The sequence below is a fragment of the Anguilla rostrata genome, chromosome 3 (genome assembly GCF_018555375.3).
Source record: "Anguilla rostrata isolate EN2019 chromosome 3, ASM1855537v3, whole genome shotgun sequence".
Classification (NCBI taxonomy): Eukaryota; Metazoa; Chordata; class Actinopteri; order Anguilliformes; family Anguillidae; genus Anguilla; species Anguilla rostrata.
In genome coordinates, this window is record NC_057935.1 from 39275478 (window position 1) to 39299105 (window position 23628).

The 23628-nt window shown below is 38.4% G+C and overlaps 2 protein-coding genes and 1 long non-coding RNA gene across 8 annotated transcripts in view; 2 read left to right on the forward strand and 1 right to left on the reverse strand.

The window, feature by feature from the left end:
- tra2b (transformer 2 beta homolog) overlaps positions 1–23628 on the forward strand; it is a 174793-nt gene that overhangs the window by 13638 nt on the left and 137527 nt on the right. The window contains exons 6-8 of one of the 2 annotated variants that reach the window (XM_064327538.1): positions 2836–2991; positions 4373–4446; positions 4618–4932. The exons of the other annotated variant lie outside the window; for it this stretch is intronic. Of the exons in view, the coding sequence (XP_064183608.1) occupies positions 2836–2991; positions 4373–4446; positions 4618–4628 (241 nt within the window). The 3' untranslated portion in view covers positions 4629–4932. Of the gene's footprint in view, positions 1–2835; positions 2992–4372; positions 4447–4617; positions 4933–23628 lie in introns of those variants that run through there. 2 annotated transcript variants of the gene reach the window in all.
- LOC135250808 (uncharacterized) lies at positions 7792–13993 on the reverse strand. Of its 4 annotated transcripts, none has more exons than XR_010329021.1 (4): positions 13895–13993; positions 13607–13762; positions 11917–13242; positions 7792–11359 (listed from the first exon to the last, which is right to left on the reverse strand). It is a non-coding gene; the product is annotated as an uncharacterized LOC135250808 (long non-coding RNA). The 4 variants fall into 4 exon arrangements; XR_010329022.1 differs by having other exon boundaries at positions 7792–10259; positions 11287–13242; XR_010329020.1 differs by having other exon boundaries at positions 7792–9016; positions 9999–13242.
- The window catches only part of igf2bp2a (insulin-like growth factor 2 mRNA binding protein 2a), a 65296-nt gene continuing 54653 nt past the window's right edge, over positions 12986–23628 (forward strand). For both annotated transcript variants that reach the window (XM_064327536.1, XM_064327537.1), the window contains exons 1-2: positions 12986–13160; positions 14349–14409. In XM_064327536.1, the coding sequence (XP_064183606.1) occupies positions 12986–13160; positions 14349–14409 (236 nt within the window). The remainder of the gene's footprint in view (positions 13161–14348; positions 14410–23628) is intronic.

Here is a 23628-nt window from a genome sequence, read left to right on the forward strand (position 1 = left end):
CGTTCAGGACTGCCATGTTACATCTACCAACCAGGTCCCGAAGGGTCCTCCCACTGGAAATATACTCTGTGGGACGGTATTATTGACTGGTAGAATGAGTTCATGCCTGCTTTCTTTCATTTTTTTTAAATGTAGGAAAAATACATGCTGTTCTCCATTCTCTGCCCAATTCACCCCATTGTTTATGGTCTTCCACGTATTGCCATCTCTTCTGCTTGTTGCCTTTTATGCGCAAATGGTTTCTTATGCCATGTACACAATTCATCTGTCAGTTTGACCTATGTGAATTGCGAACGCAATCCCGCTCCTCAATGGTTCATACCAGTACAGTTTAGCTTGATGGAACGTGGAGGAGATGAAGGAGCAAGGGTAGCACATCCTAAAAGACCGCGTTTTGTAAGACACTTCTTGTGTGTACTTTGGTGGCAAATGTTGAGCAAAAGCACTTCTGTCACTCAAGGAAGTGACCTTTAAATACTTTTCATCAGAGGCTGCCGGCTTTTTGTGTTTTCCCACTGTGTTTTCTGCCTTCAACTTGACCACTTTCTTCAAATTTTCGACAGCTTGAAACCACATCCTGAAAATCTGGTTAGGCAGGCTGTTGCTCGCCGAGAATTGCCTTGTTAACGTAGTCAAAACTATCGTTTTATTTCTGTCATACTGTGTTGCCTTCCCCATTTCCAAGGCTCTCCATGTGGCATCCCTGCTATTCCATGCATTTGTTAAATTCCACCACCAGCACACCTGGATCCAGCTAATCAGTACCTCATTAATTTGAATCAGATGAGCTGGTAGTGGAATTTAATGAATGCATGTTGTTCTAGTCATCTTACAAGACATCTACTTTTTGGGAAACAAAAGAAATTCATTTTTTGTATTAAAGTTATTCAAGTTTTAGTATTTGTTATATATATATATTCCTAGCCAATAAACATCTGTGCAGCCTTAGACTTCTGCACTGTAGTGTGTGCGTGCATGCACTCTAAGGTTTTTTTTTTTACTCATTTTTTTTCTACCAATATTTGCAAGTATTTTTTATTTTTTTTGCACTGTCCATTTTTCCTTAAATTCTGCATTTTCTTCTGGATGCCAAAGCGAAGCATCCCCATGGCATGATAATTGCACCACAATTGTTTCACTGTGGAAATGTACGGTGTCAGGCATGTTCCAGTCATAATGCTTTGCATTTTGACCAAAAACTTCTATTTTAATCTCTTGACCACAAAACCCTTTCCCACATTTTAGCTGTGTCACGATTCAGTCATGCTGTGAGAGGCTTTTTGTAAGCAGTGGTTTTTCTCCTTCCTGTCTTCCTAGTTTGTGTAGTGCTCTTGATGTTGTTGACTTCTGCACATTCTCTCCATTCTCAGCCATTGATCTCTGTAGCTCTGTTACAACCTGGTCTAGGTCAGACCGTACCAGGAAACAGGATAAGGGAAGTGAGTGGGGAACGGGTAGTGGAAACGACACTGCCTATCCAAAACTAACTAACCCAGCTTGTCTTGCTGAGCTTCGGGACTCTTAATGTGCAGCCTGATACCAGGAGTCTGAATAGCGTACCCGCAGAGACCTAAAATTCCACCCAGTCACTTTCAAAAATCATAAAGGATAAATAACAAAGCAAAATGACAAAATAGTGTCCTTATGGAAGGATTTGTAATCCAGCCGGGAACATGAACTAACCAGAGTCACTATACGGCAGGGGGCAAAACGAGTCAACTTCGAATAGAACGAGACGATGGTCAAACCCAAAATCCAAACAAACCAGAATGGCTAGACGAGAATCAAAAGTCGAGCAAAATACGGTCAAACGCGCAAAGTCAACGGTGTAATAACTATCCACAAGTACAGAGTACTGATTCGAGGAGCTAGTCTGCACTGGTGAATGGCAAACAACCTAGTGACCGGGGATGGAAACGGCCAATTTGATGATGAAGCAGAAGAATGCAAGACACAGGCAGCAGAGACAAATATAAACGCAAAACGTACGACCGAGGTCGCAACAAGTTCTTTTGAAGTCATTGTCGGCTTAACAGTGGCTTTCCTCACCACTTTCCTCCTGGTTAGGTCACTGAGGTTGCAGAGAAGGCATTTTCAAGACAAGGACCAAGTGGCAAGAACCAGCTTCCACTTCTTGATTTGAGAACTGTTCACAGGGATATTTTAAAAGTTTTAATGTATTTTTTAGTCTGTGCCTTTCGATAACTTTATTTCCTTGACGTTCCGTGAGAGTTCATGGTCTTCATTTTTGTGCAGTTTTTCAGACTCTCAGGCTGACAATATCTTTCCAAAAACAGGCATTTTTTTTGACAATCACTTTTATGGCATACAGGCAAGGCCAGTCAACTCATTGCATGACTCATTACGGTGATTTTTCTTTCATAGACCTGCCAGAGCACAGGGCTCTGAATACTTATGCAAACACCATATTTCAGTTTTTTTGTTCCTTTAAAACATTTGGCTGATCTTTGACTAATATCACCTTTAAATATGTACAGTTTAAGCATGCACATGTGAAATACAAATATAAAATGGATTTTTAAAGAAGTCAACGTATAATTTGTAATCCAGTAATGTAAAATTGTGAATACTTTTGCAAGGCACTATATTTATATATATATATATATATATATATATATATATATATATATATATATATATATATGTATAAATGACACTATTATATAAATGACATTAAAGATATGAAAACATCTAAGATGTTAAGAATAATCTTTGGCAAGGCTTATATGCTGACCAGATGTGTGATCATTAAATCAGGATAAAGATAGCCCTGTGGTGTCCTAGCCCTTGACTCTTTGGTGCACTTTGTTTCAGTGGTGGGGGTGGTGGTGGCGGCGGAGGTGGTGGCGGCGGCGGCGGCGGTGGTGGGGGAGGTCCCAGTATGAACCGCCGCTCTCGTGATTACTACGACAGAGGGTACGATCGAGGCTATGATCGCTACGATGACCGGGAATACTACAGATCTTACAGGTTGGTTCATGCAGTGTGCCTCTATGGCTGCTCTGTACTTCCCATTTTAATGACCAGCACTATATAAAATTCTCTTAGAATTACTTGTAGAAATCATACTATAAGCATTTTATTCAGAACATAAAAATTTCTACTCTTACTCAACATTAAGGTTACAGTTAAATTTGTCATTGATTATTGTTGTAATGATCGAAATGTCACTGGAGCTACAGCCCATTGGCCTTTATTGTGGAATGCAGGGTATCAACATGGATCTCATCAACAGTAACCAAGGCAGAGTCCTGCTAGCTTGTTAGCAATGGTAAAAAATCTGGCAAAACCATGTTACCTCTGTGGAACATGCCATCATGTTAGCTAGTTGTCTTATGTTGGACAAGTCTTCATTCATTGTCCGATAGCTAGCTAGGTGACATGCACGTATGTAGGACATTGAACTTTGTCGACATATATACAAGTGTAAAAACCTACATAGCTAGCTTCCATTAACTAATCAGGCTGGAATGTAGAGTATCCATATTTTATGTATTGCTGTACATAATTAGCAAGGTAAGTGTAGGGACCTAGAAAGTTAATGACTGAGCTGAGGGATTATTTCAGATTTTCTGATGCAAAAAGTGTACTGGAATGGTCATCAATAACTAAGTGGCGAATGTTGCCACTGATGACACTATCTGCACTGATGAAATTGCCTCTTGTATGTTGATGTTAGCTGGCTATTTGGCTAGAGTACCAGATCGATGCAGACAGTTTATGTAGATATTAAGTACAGCACTTCACATGAATAACAGTACTCACGACCTTGACAGTTGTAAGTCATGCTGATTGATAGGTGTGCCATAATTACTCCTCCTAACATGCTGTCATTGAGTGGTGAGTATGGCAAGTGTCGTCAAGCAAAGCTGTCATTAGCTTGGAGTGCTTTTATTGTCATAACTGGCTGAAGTGTGCAGTATGTTCCCTGTAAGATTATATCAAATATATAGCTGGGTTGAACTCGTTTTAACGGTGTGTCAGTGAAGTGTGTTTTGTGCCAATTCACTTGTTCTCGTATAAATGTGTATAGAAAGGTAGGGGAAATAATGGGCAGTAATGTTACACAATAAGGTCACCAACTGAAATTGTTTGACAACACTGGTCAAAGACATTGCAAATATCATGCTATTACTGTTAAGTCTGTGGTACATTGAAGTCTCTTGCATTCAAACTTCATTTTATTGACAAATTAGTTTTGCTTAGTACATATATTTATCGTAAAAAGAGAGGACACGGCAGTTCTGTCATGCAACACGATGCCTAAATCATTAAAAAAAACTAGTGGTATGGTGTTCAGGTGTAGGTCTTGCAGAGTTCGGACTGAGCTCGGTCTGCTTTGTCGTTTCAGACGCCGATCTCCGTCTCCTTACTACAGTCGAGGAGCCTACAGGTCCCGCTCGCGCTCACGCTCCTACTCCCCGCGTAAGTACCGCTAACGTGGAACACTGAAGTGACGGACTACGAGACTTTCATGCAAATATCATATGCATACCTAATTCCTATGTGGTAGCAAAAACATTTTGTATAGCTCCAGTTGTACACAAGTTTTGATATTTGGTAGGTCATTGATGTCATTGTATGGTCTTTCCACAGGACATTACTGAAGGGATTGACATTTGGACACATCCGTGAATGAGCTCCTATTGAAGGACGTTCCCTTTGTCCTGGTCTTTTTTTCTTTGCGTTAGTGCATTGTACACATTACATGTGCATGTATGATGTACATTTCATATGATTTGTGCATTTCTTATTCATTTTTAATTAGCTGATGTATGCAGATACCTGTTTGATACTTGTACCCGAAACCTGTTTGATCTGTAACAGCTATGCTATTGCAGCTCCCCAGCTTTAGTACCTAGTTGATGGTTTTGAGTTTGTTGTATTAAAGAAATAAACTGTCTTTTCACAGCTATTTGTCCTTGATTCTATGTTACCCATCCCATTTGAAAATACATGTTTTTGTTTTCTTAAACTGATTCCTCCCTCCCACTTGTCTCAGTGAATATTTCTTGTTGGCAAGTTTCTTGTAACACTGCATTATGTGGTAATTGTCGGTTCCAAAGCTCTGTTGACTACTTTTCCTCTGTCATTGTCCTCAATCACATGATCCATATTGCATCATTCAGGTTGTGTACATGTCGGTTGTGTACCCTTCCTGCAATGTGTAACATCCTGCATAGTTACACGAAGAAGTGTAATTATGATGTAGTTTTCCGCATTACATGCCAGGATAATGATGAACCATATATATGGTAAACAAGCTTTGTTAATGCATGTTAGTTATTGGACTTTCTACCATCTTGAAATTTCTGCCTGTATGACCCTCTTTATGATTATTCGATATTTAACCATTAAATTACTTTTGGTTCATGTGAATTTTTGTTGACTTCCATCAAATGTTATCAAGCTTAGAGTGAAGATGTAGTTACGTTAAAAAAAAAAAAAAAAAACTTAGAACTCATCACCAAACACTTCAAACTTCAGCGGGCAGCTCTGTACGTTTATCTTGTTTATCTTTGTGACGGCTGCCGAAGATGAAGTCAGATTTCCCAATTAATAAAGTTAATTTGCTTAAATCTGAATGTCTGTGTCAATGAATGGGAATGGTGTGGTTTTAAAAAGCAACAAGCTTGTTGGGGGGGGAAAGAGGCTCACCACTGAATCTGTGGTCTGAACTTGATTACGGACCTTTTTTTTAAATGAAGTTTTACTTTTATTCAGTTTGCCCTTATATGTACGTGTTTTGTTGATATAAGAATTGAGCTAAAACTGTTGAACCCCCTCAAACTTACTGGAACCACAGTCTTCCAGAATGCAGTGCTTTCTCTTCTGCCCACAATAGTGAAGAAACCAAGCACTGCTGCCTTGGGAAGCAAAAAGACCCTCCTAAGAAATGATGTAATAAAAAAACCTGAAAGTATTCTGATGCTTTTATGGACACTTGGCAATAAGAAAATTCAAAGCGCTTGCAACTCATTGGCTCTCACTTCTGTGCATAAAAACTTCAAAATGATGTATACTGGTCCCAAACCATGAATGGATTTAAGGGTATGCCATATGGGGGAGGGGGAGGGGGAGGGAGGAGGTGGGACTGCACATAAAATGTAAGATTTTAAATGACAGGCTAAATTATTGTTTGCATAAATTAGAATTTCACGAAGCTCATGAATAGTCACTTTTGCATTGTTGGCTTAGAAGGCCTCATTCATAACTAGAATGTAAAGATTATGAATAAACTTTAGTGTTTGCTTCCGCAGTTTAGCTGTTATCAGATTAGAGAGCTGTAGCATCTTAAATCTTTACCAGTATAACGTTATGTCCAATACAACCAAATTGAATTTTGTGTAGACTATCAAATAGTGGTACTATGTCAACAAATTTAGCCTTGAACCACTTCAAAGCATCCAGATTTAATATTGAATAAAGCTGTGAATCTCTGCTTTTTAGTGGTACTAACCATAAGCCTCAGTCAATGCAGTTTTATGCAAAATATTTGTGTATAATTGCTGGTGTTGCAGGTGTCACCATAGTGTCCATATTGTTTGAGCGAAAATTCTGAAAACAATGTGGTATGTAGAGCTTGGTCCACAGATGCTGCACTCGATCTGAAGCAGGTGTCCTTTCAGTGTTTTTCACAAAATTCTAAATAGAAGATCTTATGGGTTTATGGGTTCTTGAGGCAAATTTGTTCCTTGTGAGGAGAGGAACCTGTGTACCAAATTTCATGACTGAAGGGCCATATCTGAATCGGCACACTTGCCTAATATTGAGTATCTTTGTTGAGTACACTGGGAGTTTAGGCAAAATGTTCTTTAAATGTAGTGTACTTAAAAGTATGCTCCTGAATTGACTCAGTGAAACACTGGAAGTATATAATTCTTGGGATTTTAAGTGTGCTACATTTTGAGAAGCGAGTGCACAGGTTCAGACAGGGCCTAGGTCGAACGGGATGGGGGGGAATGAGCTTTCAAGGTTTTCACCTTAAGTCACCTATTATAGCGCCACAATGTGGACAAACAGGAAGCTTTATATAAGCACACTACTCTGAGCCAAGGTGAATATTATAAAGTTGGAATGGCACGTCTAGCTTAGGAGTAGTGAGCAGAAATTTAGGTGGAAAGAAAAGTTCAATAAATATGCAAGAGAATGGGCAGTGTGTTGCTGAAGCAACCACGTTAATTAAATTCATATCAGACCTCTTATCCAGGGAGACTTCCCTTTTTATGAATACATTTACATTTGCTTGGTTAAATATATTCAGATTAGATATATGGATTTTAAACCTACAGTGCTTTGGGCTTAAGTCCATGAACTGCTCATAACATAAAATGAAAATAATGTTTTGCCAGTTTACTATGATCTTTAATAAAACCAATGCCACTTGTAACGCAGTTGACTGTACACCACCATTTCAAATTTTTTTATCTTACCAAGTTCATAACAAAATAGCAGCTACTTTTTCGTTGATTAACCTACTTCAGGCTGCATAAAAAAGAAAATGACAACTCGTGTATCAAACAAATTTTTTGTCAAGGGCATGGTGTTACATGGAAATCACAATTAAGTAAGTGTCATGAAATCAAGTGTTGCCATGAAGTGAAAAAAGGAAACGGAGGAAAAACCTACTTGAAAATTTGGAGCAGTAATATGAAATAAAAGCCGTTTTAAAAAATACTATTTTGAAAAACCAACTATGTAATAAAAATTAAATCAAATGTAACAATGTTGTGAATAATAGCCCTTGAGGATTAAATAATACTCAACTCATTATTGTAAATTTTCTTTATGGTAATTACTGCATTTATACAAATGATTATTTATACTGTAAAGGCATATTTAATGTTGACAACAATGGGATTCCATAAATGGCTTTTTATTTGCTGAACAGAGCAGGCTGAAAAAAGTAAAATAGTAAATGTGACGTGCAAAGGTTTGGGCAATCTGACAGTCAAAACTTAGTAAGACCTCCTTTGGCAGAAATCATAGCTTCCAAACATTTCTTGAGGCCAGCAAGCAGTCTTTCTATTCTTGCTTTCAGAGTTTTCCCCCACTATCCTTTGCAGACCCCCTCTAGTGTAGAAATAGTCTTAGGTCATCTTGCATGCACTGCATATTTAAGATCTCCCCACAGATTTTCAGTAATATTCAAGTCTGTGGACTGAATGCCAATCCAAATCCATAATCCTTCCTTCCTTTAGGTAGTTAATGGTTGATTTTGATGTTTTGATGATGCTTTGGATCATTGCCTTGTTGAAATATCCAACGTCTTTTCACCTTCAATTTCTTCACTGACTCGGGAGATTAGCTTCCAGGATTTGTTGATATTTAGTTGAATTGATTCTCTACACCCACAAAATATTCCCTGTGCCACTGGCTGCCACACTACCCCAAAACATAATAGATCCACCCATGCTTAACGATTGGCAAGGTGTTATTTTCTTCAAATGCTTCCCCTTTTTATCTTCAAATATATCTGGTGGTTGTTGCCAAAGAGTTTTTGTTTCATCAGACCTCATCACTTTGTTCCTAAAAATCTCTGGCTTATGAAAGTGTAGTGTTGCACACTTCAAATGTTGACTTTGTGATGAGACTGCTAGAAAGGTTTCCTTCTGACAAAATGTCCATGCAGATAATTTTTGTGTAAGCAATGTAGCATAGTGAACTGGTGGACCACTACTCTGGTGTCCGCTAAACCAATCTGCAGGTCCTTTGCAGTGTTATGTGTGGTTTTTTTTTTTTTTTTACATACAAGTCTATAAGCAGTTCTTTCAGAGATTTTTTCTCAGTCATCCAGATCTTGCCTTGACTTCAGCAGTTCCCCTTAGCTTGAATTTCTTACTGTTTCTTAAAGTTTCTGACAGTGAAAATTCCAAGCTGGAAGAATTTAGATATCTTCTTGTAGTCTTCCCCTGCTTTGTGAGTCAATTATCTTTATTTTAAAGTCCTCAGTCGGCTACTTAGAGGAGCCCATGGTTGTTGAGAATAAGCTAACCTGATGAGATGTCAGACAGGTCAGAATATTAAGCTCTGCACTGTAAAAAAATATTACTGTGACATAGCTTTATGCTACTGTTGAATTACAGAAATCAATTCTATTTTCACATATCAACTGATAAGTAATGCAACTGAGTAGCCAGTCTTTAACCATAAAAATCATGGTTAATATTATATATAATTATCATATATGAATATAAATACTCTACATTTGACAATTTATGTCATTTCTAATATAATTTGTTGCATTTATATAATGCTTTCCATTATACAGCTTTACAGTGACGAGGAGGAAACTCCACCAATGTGTAGCACCCATCTGGGTGATGCACAGCAGCCATTTTGAACTAGAAGACTCACCACACATCAGCTGAGGCGGAGAGGGAGAGAACATTTTTTAGCCAATTAAATCAGGGGGTGATTAGGTGGCAGGTTAAGACAGCCAGGCTGAGCATTTAGCCAGGACACCAGGGAGCCCCTTACTCTTTGCAATGAGTGTCATGGGGTCTTTAATGACCACACTGAGTCAGGACTTCAGTTCAACATCTCATCCAAAAGATAGCGTCTTCTACAGTGTCCCCATCACTGCACTGGGGATTATTTAACCAAAGGTAAGATTGCCCTCCACCCCACTTCCAGCACAACTTAGTTTTCCTGGGTCTCCCATCAAAGTACTAACAAAGCCCACACTTGCTCAGCTTCAACCACTTGGCAGGAGCAGGGTGCATGGTGATATGGCAGCTGCCATTTTACACCTTTTCTTATTAGGTAAATTAAAATAAAAACAAAGACAATATCCAATTTATTTACATAGGACCGAGAACACCATGAAGAATTTATCAGAAGCTTACACAATGACAACCACATATGAATGAATGAAAGAACACTGCATTTTTATCATACTTTCCCAGATGCTAAAAGTGCTATACAGTGATAAGGGGGAAAAAAGACGTCAAACACCACCAGTGTGTAGCACCCACCTGAGTGATGCAGGGCAGCGATTTAGCACCTAAACGTTCACCATACATCAGCTAAGGTGGAGAGGGAATTAATAAATAACAAATACAGCCATAAATCCTGAAATATAAGCATAGTATACAGTCCAGTCAGAAACTTATGTCCACACTGACAACTACTCATAATAATAATCTATCAGTTTTCTCAGAAAAATGCAAACTCTCTGGTTTTAGACCGCCCTCTTTGATTTTGAGCCCGTCTCTGTGTAGATGCCCAAAAAGCACCTGCAAACAAAAGACCAAGACAGAAGCTTTCAGCTTTATAGACATTTTTGGCATTGTTTCTCCAAGGTACAAGCAATAATGCCCATTTCCTTCAAACACTGAATACAACAAAGAAGGTTACTGAGAGCCAAGTGAGATTGATGCCACATTCCTTTCATTACACAACAACACAGCCTGACAGGCATGCCTCGTCAGAAGCACTGCAGTTGTAGTCAAACGCTCAATTGATCTGAGAAGTTGCCTAATGATTTCAGTATAGAATAATGTTAAATCACACAATGCCCACTTCCCAAATTGTTTCATATTGGAGCTTCGATATTGGTTGCATGTAAGCAACTGTATTTAAATTCAGCAAATAAGTAGCAATTGTGCATTAAAATTAGCAGAAAAATGCTGTGTTTAAGCTTGTACCCTTCTTTTCACTTAGAGATACAACAGAATACATGCCCAAATGTTTGCATACCACTGTATAAATCCAACCTGCATGCCTTTATACCCTTACTAAATTGACAAAATAAATTGTATTAATGCAGGTGTAAAATCATTTATTCTCAAACAAGACCAGGTCAAAACCTAGTATATGGCTGGACCGGCCGACCAATGGTGTGACTTCATAACTCGGCTGACCAATGGTGTAACTTCATCACTCACTCAGTCACAGACATTCGCGTTTGTAGGGCTGGCCATGCTGTCTGTGGTCCAGCCAAAAAAAGGACATTTCCTCAAGTCTTTCGATGTTCCACCATCTCAAGAAGAAATATTTCAGCACTATTGTTCTGAAACTTTTGGTTCTTGCTCGTGAAAATCTTTCAGAAATCTGTTTGGATTGAGGTTTTTATATGGCTATGCCTGTCAAGAACATTCATTTTGTCTTCCACACCTCCATATTTAACATAGGGTGTGACGTTCTTCTCAAAATGACCTTCACCTTTTTGCCAAGCACCCTGCTGATAAACGTCTCCAAAGCTCTTTCAGCTTCTCACAAAATGAGTGCCATTAAGATTCAGTTTGACAAATCTGTACTTACGCCTTTTATGCTCTGACTTCTGTGAAAATGTATTTCTTACAACTCTGCAATGAAGACCAGACCTGTGTAGTTGCTGTGGAACAATAGCATATGAGAAACTGCAATTGGCTAATTCTGTCTATCCCAACAATTCTCCACGATCTCTGACTTGTGGTCGTAACTGACTCAAGAGTACTGGCATGGCCAGGATTTGTTATATCAAAAATGTTTTAACTTTTGAAATTATCTGAAGGTCCAAAATCTTATTTGAAATTACATATCTGTTCTTTAAAGGTCCACAATCAACTCCTAGACCTAAGATGATATTTACCACATTTATTTTACTGAGAGTTGTAAGACATTAATTCATTTGATAGTCATTTAAAAAAAAACATACTGCATCTGTGTTTTTTCTGCTATTTTGGTAATGTTCATTTGTACTTATTTCAATCCTATTTCTATCTGACTACACTCAAATGATGTTTGACTGTAGTTTTTGCTACGGTTTATGTTTATTACATATGTAAATCATGATAAGAGTCAGTGGGAGTTTGCATAAAACAATGTTATATGTCCGTACACTTTTAAAAATGATTCACATTCAATGTACCATCCTATAAATATTAAGGCTTGGCACCTCCAGCGCCTTACCCGTTGTACGGCGTATTTGTTACTTTCCATCAGAACCCCACACTCCATTTCCTGCCACCGTCGTGAAAAGATCCGCCGTGAATTCATTATTTAACAACAATGAATCTGTGTTCTTTATTGTCAATTAATCTGGTCTTGAAAACGCCCGAAAGATACGGAGACAAAGATACATCAATAAGAGCTCGAGAGGCCATCACCAATAAAGTGATTCTTTCCTTGGGCCGAGTCTCCGCTCTGAACTTCGGCGTGTTACATTTCTCTTCGCACACAATCTGCACTCTCCTCTTTTAGGGCTAGATGCCCCATGTGACACACCTGGACCAATAATAAACGAGTGCGCGTTGTGCGCAAACAGAAATCCAGCACGCCCCTAGCTCAGCGTGTATATTGTCATTGGCAATTACCAGAAACGGTTGGCGTTACTGCAATTGTCGATATCACATTTTCTTTGTACCTTCTTAACGGAAATGTTCGCATACAGTTAATAGCCTACTCACAAGCAACCGTATGTGTACTTTGAGGGTGGGGCAGATGTTTCCATTTGATCCTTCTTCATTTATCCAGTATTGTGACCACCATGCGTTTAGACTTAGCTCGACGTAGCTAACGATTTCTTGTGTTTCTTTCAAGTAGCAAACCATTCGCACTACACTACTGGTATTATGAAGGGTTTGAATGAACGACCTGACTGACCCCATAACCCACCCAATTCATTTCCCGGTGGGTGATCTTCATGCCACTTGGCACCTACATGTCAGTTCGTTCTCAACACGGATGCTGTGGTTCGCAAACACGTTCTGGCTGCAAACAAATTTTCTGACATTTTAAGGCAGATTTTATTTAGAGGCGGTGCTTGTAGGATCCAGAGTAGCGTCGCAGCGACACTTTTTTCCCACCCCAGTCAAAAGTGTTTGACCAGGAGCAGAGTTGGAGCCGGGGGTCGACTGGATTTGGGGGGTGATCACTGCTTTTTGCAGTTTTTCCGTTTTGTTTTAAATTTTATTTTTAGATTTCCATTTGTATTTTTATATCCCGATTTTATGTGCACATCGAGATTTCCATTAGGATCATGAACAAACTATACATTGGGAATCTGAGCCCCTCGGTCACCGTCGAGGACTTGAAGCAGCTCTTTGACGAGAGGAAGCTCCCTCTGACCGAGCAGGTTCTGCTCAAATCCGGCTATGCCTTCGTGGATTTCCCCGACCAAAACTGGGCCATAAAAGCTATTGAGGCTTTGTCAGGTAAGTGCATCTTAAACTTCAGTTATCAGTCATTTGTGACAGATGGATTTAGTCCCTTGAGACGGAATCGTCAAACCCATTCCTGGAAAAGAAAGAAGTAGCTAGCGCTAGCGGAGGATTCCGTTTGGGACGGCGTACGCGTAATGTTACATCAGTGCCCGAGTTGAGATAGCTAGCGAACTCCCTCACGGTCCTCATAAATAAGCCCAAATTAAAGATCACATACCACTCACCAATGCAATCCATGTTTATACAACGAAAAGTAGACAAGACAGTGCAATTAACGAACATAATCAAAAACATGTAAAGTTATTTCGGTTTACTGAAAGGTGCAACTTAACAATCACCCATAGAAATACGCGCGATGGTCTGGTGCTGGGGTAGGCATAATTATTTTTCAGTTATTTTTTGTTTTGATTTTATTGAAAAGACCCGACGAAACTAACCACAAAGAACGGTCCAAATCCTTGTTCCTATGATGCCCAAGTAGCTTTTTACGAGGTGTCCTGTAGGTAGGTGATCGGGGTCCGGAGGAAAGAGCTAATAAACAGGTAGCTGGGGGGACGAGGTGAGACTCCAATTTCGAGTGCGCCAGGCCACTTCTGCACATTCGTTCCGAAAAGCGAAAATGTAATTTAGCCCCTCGCACGCAGTTGTACGAGAGCCCGGACGTTATCAACAGGCAGGGAAATTAGTCTGCAAGATAAGTAGAGAGTCTTCCAGAGAAGTCTTACCTTTTACATCTCACATTGTTTTTCCCCCAGAAAAATGCCTTTCCCCTAACTTAATGGTTTGTGGGAGTGGAGGGCATGGCCACCGGCCCTCATTGTGGGTTTTTTTATATGAGCTCGTCAAGCTCTTTGGCGCCGAATTTCTTGAATGTAATTTACAGAAATTTCGTGTAATTGTGCCTTTAGGATGCTAACAAGCATTGTGCTATTGGCTTTGGCTTACATATTGGTCCAATATTTATTTAATTTTATTTTAAAACGTGTTTTTGCGTTCTATATTGTAAGTTGACTTATGAACCTCAATGTCTAATCGGCAGTTTAAAGGAAACTTGTCTACAAACGAGTAAATACGTACTGTAGATGCCTGAACTATACTGAACAGGCGGTTCCACTTTCACAGACACATTGACATTACACTTTGACAGTGTTATCGCATATTTGTTCTCTCCCCTCGCAGGAAAAGTTGAATTACACGGGAAGGTGATTGAGGTAGACTATTCTGTTCCCAAGAAATTAAGGTAATTAAATTGCTTTATTGTATTTGTGTCTTGCATAGTTCTAGAATTTCTATACCACGCCATAATGTCCCACACACGATGCTGGCCTTCGTTGGACACATTTCTGTCGTTTTGTTGATAATCGTGTTATTATGTAACATTAAAATGTTTTTCACACGCGTATTTGGTTTCCCATATTGTTCTTTATGGTGCATGGTTGAAAACGGCGAATTTGTATGTCTTAGGGGATGGTTGAATTAAGTTGCTTAAAAAGTAACCAATAATTCCTTAACGGTGGCAAAACAACCCCAACGAATTACTTCCTGTTTGAACGCCTTCTATAGCTTAGCCGTGTCACCACAATGTTATTTCCATTTTACAGTTTGTAATGACAAACTGTAAAAATGCCCGTTCATTTCTCCTGAACATACAATTTTGGTTGCCAGTTATGATGAGTGGTGTTTATTTTTACGTGCATTAGCCTAATTACTTTTCATATCCTTTTTGCTATCGTTCATCCGACAGATCTGAATTGAGTTAATTTACAATTTCAATTGTGAAGTGCAGGACACATTAATCAACGTACAGAAATTTCATTTAATTGTTTAGTTTTGAATCTGATGGCTATGTAGGCCTACCTATGTCCTGGTTTTAAGCCTTATCTCGGATTTTTTCAGTCTTTTGTAAATTAAGTGCAGCTCTTGTTTACACACCGAAACACATCTGTCTGTCTGTCTATCTCCGTTTTATATGTGTATGCGTATGTGTATGTGTGTATGTGTGTATATACGTCGTGTGTGTATATACATGTATGTATGTCGTGTGTGTTTCGCTTTGTAGTACATGAGCGAAATAAGTAACGTTGATCGAATTTTCAAACCGTCATACACAGGGATAATATCATTGACCGAATAACTGAAATTGTTGGTTATAAACCACATTTACTACATTTTATTTAACTTGGGATAGGCTAAGTGATATTTGTGGTTTATATTCTAATAACACACTTTTTGTTTTTAAATGTACTTTTCTGAACTGAAATAGGACTTGCTTTGATTTAAATTGTGAAGTATGTGCATAGTGTGATACTCGTGGGTGTATTTATTGTTTTTGACAATACTTTGGTCTGTAGGCCTACTTGATAAAAATACAACCAGGAATGGCACGAATGGTTGAATTCCCTTTGTGACCTCATGGTGAAAACTGCACGTGACACGAGCTATGTGGCCTGTTCTACATCTGTTTCTTCCCTTTGGGAACGCAGAATAGATTATAACCCGGAGTGGTCCTACTGTTATAATGTCGATAATATAACAAGGTATTTGTGGAAACTGTTAATGCGGTGTAAAATACGCGATGTAATTCGAGTTACTGGAGTATATTGAAAACCTGGCCTATCTATCTGTAAAGGTCTGTTAATTGAAAAAACCTAAAGCAGGGAATAAATCGCCCATTGGCTTTTACGAATATCTAAAATGGATAACTGTGAAAAATCCTCATGTTTTTAAAATGTAAAACATGATTACTCGCAGGAGGGCCCACCCTGTAGATTGTACGGCGCGTGTGTAATGCTTGTAAAATGGCCAGAGCCCAGTTTTGAAAGAGGCATGGCGCAGCCATAGTGTATAGTAGCACAGTAAGTCCTGACATGGCCACGGTCTGCAGCAGAGCTACATATTCTTAGAACGTGCAGGGCTTGTTCCAGTGTAACCCAGAATGTGCATTTGACGAGATCGCTTACGATCCCGTTAGTTTAAAATAATCTACATTGCTCTTTTTTATTATTTTATATATTTTTGTCCTCCAATTTTACATACAGTGCACATGCGTGCGAGGCAGACCAGAATGCTAATGATAAGACGATTTTGCGTTCATTTGACGAAACACATGGGGTATTTATCTGACGTATTACCTATTGTGAATTTTCATTCAGTTTTCTAATTTCAACGACTGGGTTTTATTTGTTTAATTTTCTTCTTTTAAAAAAAATATGTGTTACAAAAACAATATCGTTAAGACAAGGCAAGAAGAATTTTAAAAGTGTGTGTTTTAAGTAATAGAAGTAAAGATTATGCTTATTTTTAAAATGATCAGTGGAACTAGCCCACTGAAACATGGTAAGTTTTGCCCTACAGAAAATGTTGTAGAAGGTGAAGTGGCTGGTTGGGCTAAATATTAAGGTAGCCTACGTGGTTACAGTTGTTTTAATGATCACTTTTAGCAATCGGTACAAATATACTGCGTTACTGTTTTATTTATAAGACCATTTAAAATAAGGGTGAATATATTAGATTGAGACAAATTAAGAAATGTAATTTGGCATTCATATATTTTAAAACATTTAATTAATTTTTAAAGAGAAACCTTTGCGTAAACACACATTTTTAAAAGTCAACAAGTTGCTGTTCAGGTGTGTAAATGCATTACCTCAGTAGACTACAGGCGAAGTGAACATTGTTTTAATAAATTTGTGAATTTTTACCTCTGCCTATACAGATGTGCAGCTTGGGTATTCACATAGTAGAAATTGTAGTATTTGTGTATTATTGTGTGATAGCAAATGGGATTATTTCCTGAGATTTATTGTTTCCTGCTACAAGTAGGCAAAGTGACTGCCTTTCAAAGTGACGTGAGCATCCCTGACTGTACAAATGAGCCCCATAAAATGTATTTTTGAAAGTATGTTTTCGAAAGTGTGGTACTTTGCTTTGTAAAATGTGTGTGACATATGTTCAAATATTATTCAATTAGTCCCTGAAAATTCAGACAATTATAGAAGTGGTTGTTTGAAAGTTGATGTGCATACTGAATAATCTGTATGTATGCATGCACATTTATTTAATAGTTTTTTTTTATCACCACATAATTGCAGTACAATTGCAGTGACATAAGCTACTCTTTGCATTTTATCAGTTCAGATTTCAAAGTGTTTTGTGGTAGAAAGTGACTTAAATAAACTAATTGTGGGGGAGTATTAGTTATAACATTATGGTGATTTTTCACAAAATGTAACTGCGTCCATCAATAATTTTAATAAGGCACCATAATAAAAAACTTCTTGAAAATGCATGCTTTTTACCAACATAATTTGGATTGTATTTATTGTATTTGGATGTATTTGGACACTGGATTACAAAAATGCTGAGGTTAATTCAGTATTTTTTAATGATGCTTCTGAATGCTATGCCAGCATAATTGAATGTTTTCTGGTCTAGCACTTATGGTGTTTTCTCTGTGCTTTTGTGAACGCTTTTGTATTGTCCAGCTTTCTCTAATTAAAGTTTTCTGAAAATGAAATAACCACCATGTGCTTATTTTCTCTCGGTTTGTCGGAATCATATGAAAGTGAAATATGAATATGCTCTGTATAGTTGTATGGATGATAGTAAACAATAACTTGTGTTCTAGTACCAAACACCAATGTGAGTTAGATGTAGGGATAGGATGCACAAGCACTGTCTCACACCATACATATTGATTTGAACTAAAAAGACGCAGAACACATGGAAGCTTGTCGTTAGAAGCATATTTGAGCCTTCATGATTGAAAGTAATTTGAAGGTTGAATACATTTTTCTTGTAACTGTTGATTCAGACACAGCACATAGAGGTTTTGCAACATGGTGGATGTATCTTGACTTAAAATGGTGATAAAAAGACATTAATCTGGTAGAATTGTTAATAACTAATACATTTTGTAGAAAAAAGTCTTGCTATCTTAAATTTGTATGGTTGAGACCAAACAGCTTTGAGATTGAACTTGAATTAGTTTCCTTATTTGTAAAGAAATGGGTCCAGGGATGTAGTCAGACGGACATAGAGGATATTGAGATTTTGTTTTGATGTACGAGATCAAGAAGAAGGGAACAGGCTGTTCCCCAATTTAAAGAATACTCTAATTGATGATGTCACAGTAGGTTCACTGACTTACCTCTAAATATACCGCTGCTACTAAAAATGAAATTCAGCTGAAGAGCTGCTTGCAAAAGGTATGAATTTTTGAAGTGATTTGGCCCACATATGAACCCATTGATCATCTGGCTGTATTCTGCTCATTCTGGCTTATTTATTCGAATGGCATGTAAAATAGTCCTTTGTTAAAATTTGCTATTTGATGATGAAAGCGAGCACTGCTTAGGTGTTTACTGTGGAGGCAGCACACCCTTTGCTGAGCTTGGTGCTAAATTCTTCATGTTCACATCAGCGATGAGAATGCTGTGAAGTTGAAATGATTGTTAAGTGCATTTGGTGTTTGCATTGCTTTTGTGAAGTAAAACATGCTCAGAGTGATTTCAGCCTTTGGAAGGAACTGTAGATTGAAAGAGAGTGGAATGCAACGTTTAAAAAGAGTACTGTACTACAGATTGGACTTATAAAAAAATAACCAGTATGTGTTATGATTCTAAGTTTCTTTTTAAAAGTGATTTTTGGCTCATCAATATCAGTTTTAGTCTCCGCACAATGGCATATTGGCATGCCGTTTGTTTTGCTTTTTTCATATGAGAACTGAGGAGATTGCTTGGTTACTATTATCAGAACTATCTTGTCTTAGTCCCTTTCTGGTATACTGCTGCCTAGAAGGCATAGCAGCTGTGTGTCAGTGTGCCCCTATGAGCTGTTTCATTGGTATGGGCCTCTCTCTGAGCGTGTCTGTCTTCAGACCATTAGACTTCAGAGATCTCTCAGAGTTCTTGTGTTTTTAGACTTCAGTGATCTTTGATTTCCTGTGCATGTAGACTTCATTGATCCCTCAGAGTTCCTGTGCATGTGGACTTCATTGATCTCAGTTACTGTGCATTTAGAATTCAGAGATCTCTCTGTGTTCCTATGCATTTAGACTTCATAGATCTGAGTTCCTGTGCATTTGAACTTCAGAGATCTGCCTGAGTTGCTGTGACTTTAGACTTCAGAGATCTGATTTCCTGTGCATTTAGACTTCATAAATCTGAGTTCCTGTGCATTTAAAATGGGGCAACATAGCTCAAGAGGTAAGAGCGGTTGTCTGGCAGTCGGAGGGTTGCTGGTTTGATCCCTGCCCTGGGTGTGTCGAAGTGTCCCTGAGCAAGACACCTAACCCCTAACTGCTCTGGTGAATGAGAGGCATCAATTGTAAAGTGCTTTAGATAAAAGCGATATATAAATACATTTACGTTAGAGATCTGTCTGAGATCCTGTGCATTTAAGCTTCAGAGGTCTGTCTGAGTTCCTGTGCATTTAAGCTTCAGTGATCTGAGTTCCTCCGCATTAAGACTTTAGAGATCTGAGTTCCTGTCCATTTAGATTTCAGCAATATCTGAGTTCCTGTCAATTTAAATTTCAGAGATCTGATTTCCTGTGGATTTAGACTTCAGAGATCTGTCTGAGTTGCTGTGAATTTAGACTTCAGAGACCTGTCTGAGTTGCTGTGAATTTAGACGCCAGAGATCTGTCTTAGTTCCTGTGCATTTAGACTCCAGAGATCTGTCTGAGTTCCTGTGCATTTAGGCTTCAGATATCTGTCTAAGTTCCTGTGCATTAAGACTTTAGAGATCTGAGTTCCTGTCAATTTAGATTTCAGAGATCAGTCTGAGTTCCTGTGGATTTAGACTTCAGAGATCTCTGTGAATGCTTTTGAGTCTAGACTTTACAGTTCTTGTGGGTTTAGAAATCTGTTAGGGTTTCAGTGTCCTCATTAGATCAGGGAGGAGGTTGCCGTGTGGGGTCTGTCTGAACACAGATGAGTAGATATAACTCTGAATGATATTGGTAGGAGAATATGGGGTGGAAACCATATCAGGTGAGAGAATGGGCATGTAGAGTGTGCAGAAGGCAGTAGCCAGTAGCTTGTGTAGAATTCACTATCCTGTGTAAAATGTTAAGAAACTACAACTCGGTATGCATTTTTAGTGTCATGAGGAGAACTCACTTTTATTTGGGAACTTGAGCAACTGACATGTACAACTTCTGTTTGCATTACAATAGTTTAATGTATTTGTTCAATTAAAAGTATCTTAAGACTAGGTAAAAGGCTGATAGAACTCACTATATACAATTTAATATAAAAAAAATGCATTACTTAATGGAAGAACTTCTAGACTAAGCAATTGACCAGTCAATGTTTGAACAAATAGATAGTAATGTGATAGCATTGAAATTGCATGAATTAATTTGTTTGGTGTGAATTTATTATGTGGACTTTTTTGTGTTGAAAAAACAAAACATCTTTGAAATGATATAATGCATATACATTTTGGTGCTTTTTCAGCATGCAGTTTATACACTATTAAATAATTTATTATGAAGTTCAGGCAGGATTTAGCTTTATAAAGAAATCCAATTAATTTTCACATTAATATAATATAAGAGTATAGATTTGATCTAACATAATTAACAAATGATCAAATAATGTACTTGTAGCTTAATAAAGTTTTTAATTTGTTGCAATTGAATCATTTATTTTTTGGCAAACAGATAAAACCAAGAGCATCAATCAACATTTATTTTTTAATTCTATCCTTGTAATGATTGTAGAATTTAACTGGAAATGTTGAAAAAACGAATACATTGATATTCATGTTTAATCTTCAACTGTTAACATTGTTTTGATATTTCCCATAATAAATTAGCTTTGATTAACATTTTGAAAATCACTGAACATGCGATTGCCTGCTATTTGATAATTCTCAGTTGCCAATAATTAAATTAAATATTTTGTTTGAACTCTTGAAGCTTCATGAGTAATTAATTTATTAGTGACAATTCACTGGGTCAATTGCAGTGCTTGGCTGGAGTTTAAACCTCAGGTTTAAACTTCTAGACCACAGAACTGCAGTACAACTGGAACAGCTATCAAAATCTATGAAATAAGTATTAGCTGTTACAATTGTAAGGTAATTCTTTGGTCTAGAGGTTTACTCCAGCTAAGCACATTGCAATTGACTGAATTATATAACATGGATTTTTATGTCAGTTCTGTTTTTTTTTAACCAATTTAAAAAGCATAACTGTCATAATAATCTACGTTAAACCAGTTTAATCAGTAAATCGTTTACTTTGAACAAGTCATTACACTGGTGTTGATCTTAACATTCTGATTTGGTACTTGATTTGAAACATACGATGTTTCAAAAAAATGCCTGTCTACACAATTAAAACTTTCCTTAATTCTCAGTGTAGTAATCATCGTGCATCAGACCAACTGAATTAATATTTCAGCCTGAGAAGAAAGAACATGTAGTTACAGATTAATAAACTCACAGATTAATAAACTTTGTATTATCATCTAAAGCAATATTTGCCTGATTGTCTCAGAAGAGATCATGCTTCTCTTAAACCACTAATAGGGAAAATACTTAATTGAAGCAATGTTGTTGTATTGGAAACTCACTTTTCAATTCAGATAAAATATTAATTGTTCCTTTTCATTTTTTTCATGTGTTCCTCACAGTCCATTAAGTTATGAAGGGCCTTCAGCCAGAGCAGCTGATTCTCAAAGATGAGCCATTCTTTAATTTATACTTTTCAGAAAACCTGTAATCTTCATCCCTTCATGTTAGTCTTCCTTGCTTATTTTATACAGACTGAGTCTCAAGCGCTTCTCGAATTCCTGCATCCCTTTGTTACGAACCCATTATTTTTATATAAAATAAAATATTAGCCTTTTTTAAAATCAAATTTGCTTGTCCGTTTTTCAAAGTGAGTTTCCTCCGTAAATAATGCAGCGTTTCGTTACTGTACTTAAACACAAAAAGTAGACGAGGGAGTGGGAGAAGGAGAGAAAGTTGCGCGGGGGTGGAAGTGTGAGTTTGTTCTCGATTGCAGGCCATGTGCCGCTCAGACGAGATGACGGGACGGGGAAGCAGTCTGGGTGAAGCGCTGGCAATCGCTGTAAATACAGGTTTGAGTTGCGCGTGATTCCTGCTGCACATTCGTGCTGAAAAGGGCACGGATGTCGGTGACTCATAAGCCATTCTGGAGCACTGGCATGCTGTGACTGTCACACTGTCTTTTGATTCTGTTTGATAGAGAGAGAGAGAGATAGAGAGAGGGAAGGGATGCACGCGCCCTTTCCCCTCTAGTCTAGGTCTATCTGTCGTTCGGGTCTTCCTGTAGTTCTTTTTGTGCCACAGTTCACTTGAAAGAGAACGCTGTGGAGAGGAAAGAAACAGAAATCTGTGGGAGGGGTGGAAAGATTTCTACAATGGAGAGAGGGTGGTGTTGGAATGGTTCCACAGAGAGGAGAGAGAGAGTGGGGTGGATAGGGTTCTACAGAAAGGAGAGATGGAGGGATGGGAAGGGTTCCACAGAGAAGAGAGAAGGATGAGTGGAAAGCACTCCCTGTGTGAAGGGTGTGACACTTTGAGAGCTATGAACTTTGGAAGACCATGAGCTCACATAAGTGTGTGGAGTTCAAATGAAAGCTTCATTGCTATTTTTTCAGCATGTCTGTGCTTTTTGAATTCGATGGGGCTTGTGTGCGACAGGTAGGTGTGAATCGAGTACCTGCTGTCGTGTGCATACCTGAACAGAATGTCATTTGACTGGGTTAGTTGTGCTTCAGGATTGGCTCGTCGAAGACCAGGACCATTTAAACAGCAGAGGAGAAACTCCAGTGAGTCATAGATAAATAAATCTCTTGGCATCATGCACCTGTACGATGCTCAGTATCAGCCTGGCACTGGAATGAAAGACAAACATGACACCTAACACAACTTCCGCTGCATTGTCTCTTCAGAGAGGGAGCATGCACAGCGCACCACGACAGCATGTAGCGGTTCGATTCGGTTTCGTTTCGTTTAAGGGGTTCCCCTCCCCTTTTCCTTGCGTTGTCAATTTCTCCTGTTCCTCCCCTCCCTCCCTCCCTCCCTCCCTCACTCCCGCCACTGACCCGAGCCAGCCCAAGGGACTGGCAGCGCTTGGACACAAAAGTCTGCTTTGCCTGCACGTCAGACTCTGGCTCAAACCTAAGGCACCTTTATGGGCATTGAGAGGTTTCTGGGGTACTTGCTTTACCACCTTACTGAAATGCTGTAAAAACAAATGGCTGCATGTAAACGGCTGCCTTTATGAGTTTTGGACTGTGTCACTGATGTTTCTGTCAGTTTTAAGATGGATATTAAAGTGATGTAACTGCTCCAAACTTCTGACATTTCATGTGCAAAGTGTCTGAGAATTCAGAGAAATTGCATAGAAAACAATTTAAGGAGGTTTTAAAACCACTCCTGAAAACCTTGCAAGAAACATACTGGATATTCTTAAAAAT